General features: G+C 44.4%; 1 protein-coding gene across 3 annotated transcripts in view; it reads right to left on the bottom strand.

Annotated features, from left to right (window-relative positions):
• Positions 1–13,379, bottom strand: part of LOC126278912 (uncharacterized) — a 124,921-nt gene that overhangs the window by 80,583 nt on the left and 30,959 nt on the right. For all 3 annotated transcript variants that reach the window (XM_049979190.1, XM_049979207.1, XM_049979198.1), the window contains exon 3: positions 675–813. In XM_049979190.1, coding sequence (XP_049835147.1) covers positions 675–813 — 139 coding nt within the window. The remainder of the gene's footprint in view (positions 1–674; positions 814–13,379) is intronic.

Here is a 13,379-nt window from a genome sequence, read left to right as displayed (position 1 = left end):
GCCATAGAAGAATGCTGAAGATTACACTGATACATCGTATTACTAATGAGGTGGAACAGAACTGAAGTTTATGGAACACTCTGATTAAAAGAAGAGAAAAGTTGATGGGACACGTCCTGAGGCACCAGGGAACAATCACTCTGAACATGGAGGGAAGTCTAGAAGATAAAAATTGTGGAGAGAGATCAAGGTTCAAATGCAGTAAAGATGTTCAAATGGATTAGGCTGCAGTAGTTATAAAGCAGCAAATAGTTTAAAACAGATGTAGGTTGCATTAGTTATGCAGCTATGAAAAGACTTACACAGGATAGACTATGGTGGCGAACTGCATCAAACCATTCTTTGGACGGAAGATTACAACAAAACGATACAAATTTATTCCTTGTAATTGTAGAGGATATCTGAAAACTTTTAATTTTTTGAATAAAAAAAAAACTGGCATGATTAAATGCTGTACGAACTTGCAGTACTTCTTAAATTCTCAATTCACAGATACTATGTTAAAAAATTGGAGAAATCTGAAATGAGGTCCAAAAATTAACTAAGACCTGTTTATTTGATTGTGATTAACCCTGCATTAAATAACATTCATATAATTAATATTTTATAAATATTAAGACAATGTTTTGATGACACAAATTAAATAATTTCATCATTATTAGTGCAAAACAAACCTTTTCAAGTGGCATATATCTCTCCATATAATGCATAAATCTCTCTCTTACAGTTGCAGCACTGTGCCGTGACTTCTGCAGTTTTCTTACGAGTTGTTGATTCTGCTGCTTCCTCCTCTCATATTTCTGTATCAGAGTCCTGTAATTTGACAAATGAAAAAGAGGCAGTTAATTTTCTTCACACATTGAGAAAAAAAAAAACAATGTTTCCCATTTTAATATCAAAGAGCATGTAAGAGAGAACTTTTACTATCAAAAGAGGTAGGGCACAATCTTATCTAGTAAAAAGTAAATGATTTTAGCTTTGTTACAAGAGTTGTCTAGCTACTTGCTTGGAGTGATTTAGGGATATCGAGGATCACTGCAAGTCTTGTTTTAGAAGGCCGGTTTGGAGGGAACACCTTGGATACAGGAAGCTTTTCATTCTAAAAATACGAATTTTATATTTTTGTAGCTGCAAAAAGAAGTTGACCTAAAAGTTTCTGGCACACACAGAGCAAGGAAAAAAATGTCTGGGAGTGGATGTATTAATAGCAAGATTTTCTCATTATGGGTTTCATTTCTGTATTAACATTGTAACAGAAGAACAGTACACAATATTAGCTTCCTATATATTGCAATGCACATAGCACAGAAATTAACCCTGTTTCACTGCAAATTATTTGCTGGTGTGCTAGAAAAATGAAAAACCAATATTCACTACAAGAGAGATTAATAACAGGAAGAATCATGTTGTAATAACTTCACTGCATATCCAAATAATCATCCTTCAGGATTTTCATCTGTTCTTTGTACAAGACATAAATTTCGTTCTTGATGAATATATCATGTACACCTTAAATACCAGTTACTGGCAGAGGGTTAAACACTGATCTTTCATCCTTTTTTATCCACTTAAATACAAATTTTAAAAAAAAACATATGTGGCGCGTCTAAAACGTTTGGTGAATGCTATCAGACAACAACCAAAACAAATGATGCAAACAAACGTTCTTTACTGCCCTTCAAACTAGTCACTACCCACTACAACTCACGTTTGACAACATTCATACAGCTTCTGGGAATTATCAGCAAAGGCCTCTTGTAGAACTGATAGCAGAACAGCTTACACACCATCTTTGATGGCATTCACATCCACGCAACGTTCACCTTTTATGGCCACCTTCAAGCGGGGAAATGCAGAAGTCTGCAGGAGACCAATCAGGAGAGTAGGAAGGGTGTCCTATCCATTTTCCAGGCCTGTGTAACTCTGGCCAAACCCGGCAGATACACTATAGCAATCTGTTCAAAACGAACTGGTAAAATGCAGCATTAATGGTTTAACCTGCAGGAACAAATTTCTTGTAGATGCTGCTGTTGTAGAAAAAGGCAATTGGGGAAGAAAGTGGAGGACATCAATTGATGTTTTGATTCCAGATTGAACTGGTACCACCAGGTCTCATCTCCTGTGATGATAGTGTTCAGAAGCAAAGGATCCTGGCCACATGGAAATGAAATCACCAGCACTTTCCATCCATTTTGCTTTCTGCTCGTATGTGAGCTTGTATGTCACAAAGTGGGAGCACATCTTCTGCTTACTCAAATGATCATGGACGATGGTGTGCACCGTGTCCCTGCTAATGCCCAATTCCCCTGCAATGAATCTAACAGTCTATCATCAATCTTGTGCCAGCATTTGTCCACACTTTCTCCATCTTTTCTGAGCTTCTGCTGGTCGATGGCCAACCTGAACATGGCTCATCCTCAGTTGTTTCCTTCCCTTCACGGACATGTTTATATAATTCGAAAACACATTTTCTGCCCACGGCTTCCCTCCTGTACACCTGCACCAACATTCCATGTGCCTCCGTTGCAGTCTTCCCCAATTTGTAGCAGAACTTGATGTTTACATATTGCTCCATTGCACTGTGATACTTTCTCTCACATGGACTATGTTCAACTGGTTGCAGTATGTTTACACAGCCAGTCACATATAGTGCATGCAGTGTATTGATTCTCCTAGTGCATGCAGTGTATTGATTCTCCTCAAGTCTCTGAAGACCTGTGCACATGCATGCACACATGCAACAAGTTGCTGTTCAGATATGACACCATTCACCAAACTTTTTAGACACAACACGTACACTTGTCAGTATGTACAGTGGAAGTTATGATTCCCTAGCTTTCCCCTCTTTGACACAATCCTTGTGGAGAATGTGAAAATATGAGACAATTTCATTTCACTGTGTGTTGTACCGATTGCCAAGTTCTACATATTTATTAAACAAGTAAGGCATCTTCAAAATCCTTTTTAGTTCTCAAAAATACTAGTCCATACAGATGCATTTCAATAGTGTGTGTGTGTGTGTGTGTGTGTGTGTGTGTGTGTTTTGCTCTACTATGTGGATAATGTCATTTAGACTCAAGTCTTATACATGGATATTGCAAAGTGTGAATGCTGCTTTCACATGTACACATATGCTCTATGCTCCTATGCTCTAGCCAGAAATAGCACAAAAGTTGATGCATGTGATTGTTACTAGCAATTACTCGTATGAATGCTGTAGTTTCTCACAATTTCTTGAGATGACTAGTTGTTGAATAAAACACAAGAATCATACACTTTCTCCATTTAATCAACATATACAAACAAAAACTGAAGGTTCTCTGGGTGAAGTTGATGTTATCTCCAAAACCATCCACTGTCATCCACTAATTTTTGTGTCTAGTGCTTCCCTTGGTTCCACCAATGTGCACAGGCAGCTGTTGTGGTTGTGGAGATGAGTGTTTGATGTGCTCACCATCACATAGTGGTGGTTACCAGGACATATTCTCTTTCTTTTACATTCATTTCTTTCAATTAAAGGAGAAACTGGCAGAAAAAAATTAAAGATTTTTCTATAACGTTTGGGAGCTTTTACATATGGTCTAGAATACAACATGTGAACGTACATTTCACAATGATCTCCACTCTGTCAAAATTATCTTAACTGACAATATGTGCACTGTAGTGAAGACAGAGGAACGCCTCATCAGAAAACAGTGTTTGCTTATAGTAAGACACTACATTAAAAAATTCAAAAAATAAGAGACAATGGCTGTGTAACCAGACAATTTTGGTAAACAGAAACAAAGATACAGGTCAACAAACTTATCAGCAAATACCGAATATGATATCTGTAGCAGAAAAAAACATTTAAACCCATCAATATAATGATGAACCCATATAAAAGTGTAAATTTCCCAACAGATCTCTTAAATTTGCTCAATTTTCGCAATACGCTCCTGCAAAAAAAGTTTCTAAACCTAGTAAAGGAAGCAGAAATATTAAACAATGGAAAATCCACAATGGAATGTAACAATATTATGAGAAGGAAAGTTGCTACTCACCCTACAACGGAGTTCGTAAGTCGCAGGTAGGCAAAACAAAAAGACTCTCACAATTATAGCTTTCAATCATTATGGCCTTTGTCAAGGACACACACACACACACACACACACACACACACACACACACACAAAGAGAGAGAGAGAGAGAGAGAGAGAGAGGAAAGAGCAACTCACACACGCGACTGCAGTCTCAGGCAACTAAAACCACATTGAGAGCAGCAGCACCAGTGCGTGATGGGAGTGGTGATTGGATGGGGGTAAGGAGGAGGCTGGGGCAGGGAGGGTGAGCGATAGTATGGTGGGGGTGGTGGACAGTGAATTGCTGCAGGTTAGACAGAGGACACGTGTGAGGTGGGGATGAGGGGAAAGGGGGGGGGGGGGGGAGTAGCGAAAAAGGAGAGAAAGAGAGAGATATAAATAAAAAATAATAAAATAAATAAAAGAAAAAAAAGACTGGGTGTGGTGGTGGGATGACGGCTGTGCAGTGTTGGAGTGGGAACAGGTAAGGGGCTGGATGGGTGAGGACAGTGACTAACGAAGGTTGAGGCCAGGAGGGTTACGGGAACAGAGGATGTATTGCAGGGAAAGTTCCCACCTGCGCAATTCAGAAAACGTGGTGTTGATGGGAAGGATCCATATGGCACAGACTGTGAAGCAGTTGTTCAAATGAAGGATATCATGTTTGACAGTATTTTCAGCAACAGGGTGGTCCACTTGTTTCTTGGCCACAGTTTGTCGGTGGCCATTCATGTGGACAGAAAGGTTGTTAGCTGTCATGCCTACACAGAATGCAGCATAGTGTTTGCAGCTTAGCTTGTAGACCACTTGTCTGGTTTCACAGGTATCCCTGCCTTTGATGATATAGCTGATGTTAGTGGTCAGACTGGAGCAGGTGGTGGTGGGAAGATGTATAGGACAGGCCTTGCATTTAGGTCTGTTACAGAGGTATGAACCATGGGGTAAGAGATTGGGAGCAGAGGTTGGGCAAGGATGGACGAGTATATTGTGTAGGTTCAGTGGACAGCGGAATACCACTGTGGGAGGGGTGGGAAGGATAATGGGCAGGACATTTCTCATTCCAGGGAACGACAAACAGTGGAAAGAAACAAGTGGACCCTATTGCTGAACACACTGCCAAAAATGGTATCCTTCATTTCAATGACTGCTTCATAGTCTGTGCCATATGGATCCTCCCCACCAACACCAGATTTTATGAATTGCGCAAGTGGGAACTTTCTCTGCAATACATCCTACGTTCCTATAACCTTCCTGGCCTCAACCTTCGTTAGTTACTGTCCTCACCCATGGAGCCCTACCCTGTTCCCATTCCAGCACTACACAGCCGCCATTCCACCACCCACCCAGTCTTTTAATTCCTCTCCTTTTCCACTACTTCCTGTCCCCATCTCTCCTGCCCTCAGTCTTACATGCAGCACTTTGCTGTCCACCACCCCCACCATACTATCCCTCACGCTCCCCACTCAGTTTCCTCCTTACCCCTCACCCAGTTGCCGCTCCCATCATGCACTGGTGCTGCTGCTTGCAGTGTGGTTTCATTGCAGTTTTGTGTGTGTGTGTGTGTGTGTGTGTGTGTGTGTGTATTGTTGATGAAGGCTATAACGGCCAAAAGCTATAGTTTTGAGAGACTTTTTGTTGTGCCTATTTGCGACTCAGCTTCTCCGCTATATGGTGAGTAGCAACTTTTCTTCTCATAATACTGAAGCAGAAATATTAATCAGAAAAGGAAAATGCAGTTGAGTGTTCATACCATTAATTACATTCATTTCAACTAACTTATCATTCATTAAAACTTTCCAGTTTCCAGTAAGGTTAACATATAGTATTCTCAGATGGAAAACTATATGTAGTTTGCTCGAGAACCATTAAAAGCAAAAAAGAAAATTTAGTTTATAAGAATATACTTTGAAGAAGTCACATTCTATACAAATGAAATGATTAACTGCATATTGTTTTCCAATTTATAAAATGAATAGAAAAAGACCAATTGCAGTATGTCGATTTTAAACTAGTAACTAAAGAAAGCAGCCAAATAGAGCATGACTGCAGATACTGTGAAATCATGAAGTGTGTGTAAAAACAAAAATGATTGTGATAACTTTCTCCAAAACATTACAGAAATACAACTGTCTATGTCAATCGCATGTGACACTGTGCTATTGAAGCAGATTAAGGTAGGTAAGTCCTAATGTCTAATGTCTCTGTGGAGAGTCACTACTTTCAATCCAAACTCGCCATCATGATACTGATATGTCTATCAGTGAAAACCCAAATTGACAAGAACTTTTCAGTGACATTAATCCATTTTCAAGGTAGGTTTTGAATACTACATCAATGGGACTTTCAGGTTGGTTGGTTGGATTGGAGAAAGAACCAAACTACGTGGTCATCAGTCCCTCCAATCTTGGAATAACTAATACCGATAAAACCTCACACTATAAGAGGGAACTACAATGGCCATAAAATTACAAATTATTGACAGAGAAGAAAGAAGGCAGAAGAAGAGAGGAGAGAATGAAAGTGACTTATGATAGGGGCACGAAGGAAGAAGCACAGGTAGACACGGATCCCATAAAGAAAGGAGTGGGAAGGCAGAGGGTGGGGGTGAACCACCATGCCCAGATGAAGCCAGTCCAATCGGTGCGAAGAGGGGAGCAAGACAGCCTGCCATCCTTTCCACCCACCAATAACGTTGAAGGTCCCACCATTAAATAAACTGATAACACCCCCCCCCCCCCAAAAAAAAAAAATCACAAAGAAATTGTAAAACTAAACCAGCCGCTGAGGCATTTCAGCTAACGCCTGGGGGTAGCTAGTCAGCAGGGTGGCTATATTGGGACGACAGTCCAATAAGGAGTGAACCATAGGGGGGGGGGGGGGGGGGGGGGACTTAGGGTGGAGGAGGATAACCCTGAGTCAGCCAAGTATGGCTGAAGCAGAGCCGCCAAAGAAAAACCGAGGCTTTACGAGAGGCCCGTAACAGGGAGCGCCACATGGTTGTATAATCCTTTATCGCCCTGAGCTTGTTCAGCGAAGAAAGAGAGTACCTTTCTGCATTCAGAAGTCCCAAAGCCTGACGACTTAAGGCCGAATGAAAGTCCATTACCGAAATGGCAACTGCAAGAGATGGCCCATTAGTAGCCAATTTAGCCAGTCGATTGGCAAGTTCATTGCCAGGGATCCCAACATGGCCTGGGGTCCAAATGAAAACCACTGAGCATCCATGTTGGTCAAGGAGAGAAAGGAAATGCTGGACAGCTATGACCATTGGCTGGCGAGGGAAGCACTGGCCAATAGCTTGCAAACTGCTCAAGGAGTCACTACAGATAGTGAAGGACAGTCCTGAGCAGAAGCGGACATGGTCCAGTGCGCGCAAGATGGCAACCAATTCTGCAGTAAAAACACTACAGCCATCTGGCAAGGAACGAAGTTCCGTGTGCCTCGCAGAGGTGTAAGCATAACTAGTGTAACCAGCAACCATGGAGCCGTCAGTATAAATCACTTCTGAAACCTGTAATGAACTGAGGAGGTAGTAGAATTGGTGGAAAAGGGCCTCCAGAGGTAGAGAATCCTTTGAATTGATGCTGAGATCAAGACAGAGCTGTGGCCAAGAGACGCACCACAGAGGGGTACATGTGTGAGCAGAGAAAAGAGGCAGTAAAGGGAAGTGCTGGAGCTCAGAAAAGAGCAACTGAATGCAGGCAGCCATAGTAAGCCCAAATTGTGGCCGCCGCCGCGGGAGGTTGATCTCCATGTCTGGATAAAGGGGACCATAACTAGGGTGCTCTGGGGTGCAGCGAATGCAGAGCATGTAAGATATCAGCTGTTGTCGGCACAAAACTCGCAGAGGTGGAATCCCTGCCTCTGCGAGAAGGATAATCACGGGGCTGGGGCTAGTCCAGAAGGCACCCCTCACAAGTCGTACCCCACAATGGTGGATGGAGTCTAGAATCTGCAATGTCAAAGGTGAAGCGGAACCATAGACAGGACTCCCGTAGTCCAAACGAGACTGGACAAGCACTTTGTACAATCACAGGAGAATAGAGTGGTCTGCCCCCCAGATGGTATTGCACAAACATCTAAGAACATTGAGATACAAACTGCACATCCTCTTCAGCTAGCGAAGATGAGGGAGCCATGTCAACCGGGCATCGAAAACCAGACCCAAGAAGTGATGGGTGTCCACTACCTCGAGGTGGTGGTGGTAGTTGTTGGGATGTTTAAGGAGGGCTAAACAGCTAAGGTCATCAGTTCCCCACCACCTCGAGGGATTGGCCATCAAGGAACAGGTCCAAATGGGGATGGACTGTACAGTGACGGCAGAAATGCATGACACATGACTTGGCACCGAAAACTGAAAGCCATGGGAGAGCGCCCAAGATTGCACCCAGTACATCAGCCCCTGTAGATGGTGTTCTGCAGTGCCCATGATGGAGAAAGCGACGTAGATACAATAATTGTCAGCATACAAAAAGGGGGACAATGTCCGGTCAGCAGCCGCCAGTCCATTAATGGCGACGAGAAAGGGAGGGACACTCAGCACGGAACCCTGTGGAATCCCATTTTTTTGGCGACGGGAAGTGCTGTAGGAGGAACCAACTTGGACATGGAAAGAGCGACAAGAAAGAAAGTTATGGTTAAAAACAGGCAGAGCACCACAAAGGCCCCATTCGTGAAGGGTGGTGAGGATATGGTGGCGCCAGGTGGTGTCGTAGGCTTTATGCAGGTCAAAGAAGACTGTAATGAGTTGTTGCCGATAGGCGAAAGCCAACTGGATAGCAGGAAGAGGACCAAGTTATCCACCGTAGAGCGGCCACAGCGAAAACCACCTTGAGTTGATGACAAAAGATCGCGGGATTCAAGGATCCAAAACAGCTGCCGACACATCAGGCAATCAAGGAGCTTGCAGAGGGTGTTGGTAAGGCTAATTGGATGGTAGCCATCCAACTGAAGAGGTGGTTTCCCAGGCTTCAACACCGGAATAACAATGCTTCCCTGCCACTGGGTAGGAAATACCCCCTCACTCCACAGATGGTTAAAAGTGTTGGAGCATTTGGTTATGTATTCGATCCGGTCCAGGAGCCGTGTCAGGAGAAAGGGAGAGGGCACTGGCGAATTCCCACACTCTAAATGGGGCATTATAAGGCTCCAAGCAACAAGAAACGAAAGACAAAGACAATCGTTCTGAGCCCTCTTTCAGGAGGAGGGATGTGGATGGATACTGAGTTGATGCAGAGGCTTGGGCAAAGTGTTGAGGGAAACGCTCTGTGACAAATTCCAGATGGGTGAAGACAGCACCCTGCACAAAAAATCCTCTCACGCCGGTGGGAGGACAATGGCCAAAAATTCGCTTCAGTTTCACCCAGACTTGTGAAGAGGGCGTGTGAGGTCCTATGGCAGCCACATATAGTTCCCTGCAAAAGAGTTTCTGAAATTTGATTAGCTAACGGGCCCACAGATTCAGGAAAGGCAAACCTGCGTTTCTAGCATTTGTAGACTTAGAGAAAGCTTTTGACAATGTTGACTGGAATACTCTCTTTCAAATTCTGAAGGTGGCAGCGGTAAAATACAGGGAGCGAAAGGCTATTTACAATTTGTACAGAAACCAGATGGCAGTTATAAGAGTCGAGGGGCAAGAAAGGGAAGCAGCGGTTGGGAAGGGAGTGAGACAGGGTTGTAGCCTATCCCCGATGCTATTCAATCTGTATATTGAGCAAGCAGTAAAGGAAACAAAAGAAAAATTCAAAGTAGGTATTAAAATCCACGGAGAGAAATAAAAACTTTGAGGTTCGCCGATGACATTGTAATTCTGTCAGAGACAGCAGAGAACTTGGAAGAGCAGTTGAACGGAATGGACAGTGTCTTGAAAGGAGGATATAAGATGAACATCAACAAAAGCAAAACGGGGATAATGGAATGTAGTCGAATTAAGTTGGGTGATGCTTAGGGAATTAGATTAGGAAATGAGACACTTAAAGTAGTAAAGGATTTTTGCTATTTGTGGAGCAAAATAACTGATGATGGTCGAAGTAGAGAGGATATAAAATGTAGACTGGCAATGGCAAGGAAAGCGTTTCTCAAGAAGAGAAATTTGTTAACATCCAGTATAGATTTAAGTGTCAGGAAGTTGTTTCTGAAAGTATTTGTACGGAGTGTATCCATGTATGGAAGTGAAACATGGACGATAAATAGTTTGGACAAGAAGAAAATAGAAGCTTTCAAAACGTGGTGTTAAAAAAGAATACTGAAGATTAGATGGGTAGATCATATAACTAATGAGGAGGTATTGAATAGAATTGGGGAGAAGAGGAGTTTGTGGCACATCTTGACAAGAAGAAGGGACAGGTTGGTAGGACATGTTCTGAGGCATCAAGGGATCACAAATTTAGCATTTGAGGGCAGCATGGACAGTAAAAATCGTAGAGGGCGACCAAGAGATGAATATACCAAACAAATTCAGTAGGATGAAGGTTGCAGTAAGTAGTGGGAGATGAAGAAGCTTGCACAGGATAGAGTAGCATGGAGAGCTGCATCAAACCAGTCCCAGGACTGAAGACCACAACAACAACAACAACAACAACAACGGGCCCAGGTGCAGAATCATTTAAAGACCAGAAGAAGAGCATTAGAAGGGTGCCACTTGGGGCATTGAAGAGCACCAAGGAACCATTTCCCGCAGAGGGGAACCCAATGAGGAAGGGATGGCTGAAACAACTGCGGAAAGAATGGCAGCAGTCAAAGTCTGTGTAGACTGTGTGACAGTACAGGGGGGATGGCAGCAGAGAAGAAGGCACCCCAATCAGCTTTAGAGAAGGCCCACCTGGGAGGGGGACATAACGAGATATACTGAAGGAAGTTCAAAACAATCGGGTAATGATTGCTGTCACGTAAGTCGTCGTGGACATCCCACTGAATGGAGGGAAGAAGAATAGGACTGCAGATGGAGAGGTCAATGGCAGAGAAAGTACCGCGTGCCACACTGAAGTGTGTGGGAGTGCCAGTGTTTAGGAGACGGAGGTCAGGCCCTGCCAGAACAGCTTCAAATGTCCTGCCCAGGGCATTAGTTGTGTGACTACCCCAAAGAAGGTTGTGGGCATTAAAGTCCCCTAGGAGCAGGAGGGGAGAAGAGAGCTGTTGAAGAAGGGTGGTTAGGGCGAGGGATGTGGGCAGCCTGTCAGGCGGGAGGTAGGGATGACAGATTGTGATTGGAGTGTCCAGATGGGCCCTGACAGCAATTGCTTCCAGAGTGGTATGGAGAGGAACTCATTTACTAACAATGTCCTTGCAGATCAAGGTGCAAAGACCACTGGAAGCCCGCAAGGGACCAATTCGGTTTTGACAGCATGGAACCCACAAAGGGTGGTTGAGTAAGAACTGACAAAATGGGATGGGGTAACGTCTGTACAGGTGGGGTCAGACTCCGTTCGTTCATTGGCTGGAGGAGAGGAAGGTGGCACCTCAGGGAGTACTGGAGGGGCCTTGCTCTTGTTCTTGTGTTTCTTCTTCTTCTCTTGTGAAGGAAGAGCAGGGCTGACTGCAGAGACGTCGGGCACGGAATTACACCTGGCGCCCACCGGCCGCAGATCGCGCGCCCGATGTGGAGCTGTAGATTGCCTTTTAGAGGGGTGCCAGGAAGAGGAGTCCCGTGAGGGAGCTCCAGTACTGGCAGCTGCCAAAGAAGGGGAGTGATCCTCCAGCAGGGGAGGGGAGCAGCACCTGAACGGATGGGTATGGGTACTGATGGGGATGGGGAGGGGGTGGGGGAGTGGGAGAGTGAGGGTGAAGCGGAAGGTGTGGGGCAAATGGGGTGGGGCTGGGAAAAGGAGGGGGCAGAGGGGGAATAGACATTAACTGAAGCAAGAGTAGAAGTTATAGGCATGGGATGGAGCCAGTCATACTTTCGACAAGCCTCAGTGTAGGTAAGTCGATCTAAGATCTTGTACTCTTGAATCTGTTGTTCTTTCACATACACCGGGCATGCTAGCAAGTGTGGAGGATGCTGCGCATTACAATTCACACACGCTAGCGGTGGAGCACAAGAGGAGGCATCCACAGTCACCACAGAGGGGGTCATTGGTGCAGCGGGCAGACGTGTCCAAACTGTAAGCATTTAAAGCATCTCATTGGTGGTGGAATGTAGGGTTTTAAATCACACCGTTACACCATCACCTTTACCTTCTCTGGGTCGGTACCCCCTTGAAGGCCAGGATAAAGGTGCTTGTATTGGTATGATTGTTTTTAGAGCCTTGCTGTACACAGCAGATAAATAGGACTCCTCGCTGCTTGAGGTTTGCATGGAGCTCCTCGTCAGTTTGGAGAAGAAGATCCTGTGGAAAATAATGGCCTGTGCCAAATTCAAAGATTGGTGGGGTGCGACAGAGACTGGGATGTCACCAAGATGGTCTCAAGCATGCAGGACTTCAGATTGGGCAGCAGAAGATGTCTTTATGAGCAAAGAATTGGACCGCATTTTACTCATGAATTCCACTTTGCAATACATATCTTAAATTGTCTCCATGAAAAACAAAGGCTTGGTCATGGCAAAAGTTTCACCATCTGTCATGGTACAAACCAGGTATCAAAGGAAAGGTTTCAACCCAAGCCAGTGAGCTTGACCCTCCCCCCAGGTGGTGGCCTACGAGGGGAAGGCCGAAGGACCAGAAGAAGGAGTGTCATGTCTTCTATCACTCTTAGAGACAGTTACAGAAAGGCCAGGATGTTGAAGCTACCCTAGTACCACCTACTCTGACCAGGGGCTCACCCCATGGGCGCCACCCAGCACACCAAGGGTCGTCTGACACGGCAGCCATTGCTGGAAGTTAAGATCCCCCGTGCATGCCACAGACGTACCCACAAAAGGGACTGTGGGCCCCCTAGGGAGATAGGACTTTCAGGATGAAACCAATAAACAAAGGTGAAAAAAGGCAATCATACACCTACATTTGAATGAAGTGTGGCACATTCATACATTACAGCAAAGAGACTTACACCGCTTTTGTGCCAATGCTTTTCCTAGCATCAAAATGCACTCCCGCAGAAACAATCCCCGACACGTGAAGCCAAACTTACACTGCTGCTTGTGTGGGGTTGCTCAGGTTGACAGAAGCTGATGGAGAGAAGAGGCATGTGGCAAGTCTAAAGTGGTTACATGCTCAAAGTATGAAGAGGTGGAGAGCTAATGAGAGACACTAGATAGCTGGTTATCATCGGAAATAACAAAATAAGGACCACAGAAATAACATTCGTAAGACTGATAGAGGAGGGGAGGATTTTGAGGGAATAGGAAGTACAAGGTTTGGACATATGAGAGTGGTTTGG

Source organism: Schistocerca gregaria, chromosome 1 (genome assembly GCF_023897955.1).
Source record: "Schistocerca gregaria isolate iqSchGreg1 chromosome 1, iqSchGreg1.2, whole genome shotgun sequence".
NCBI classification, from domain to species: domain Eukaryota; kingdom Metazoa; phylum Arthropoda; class Insecta; order Orthoptera; family Acrididae; genus Schistocerca; species Schistocerca gregaria.
This window is presented reverse-complemented; position numbering and strand designations above follow the sequence as displayed.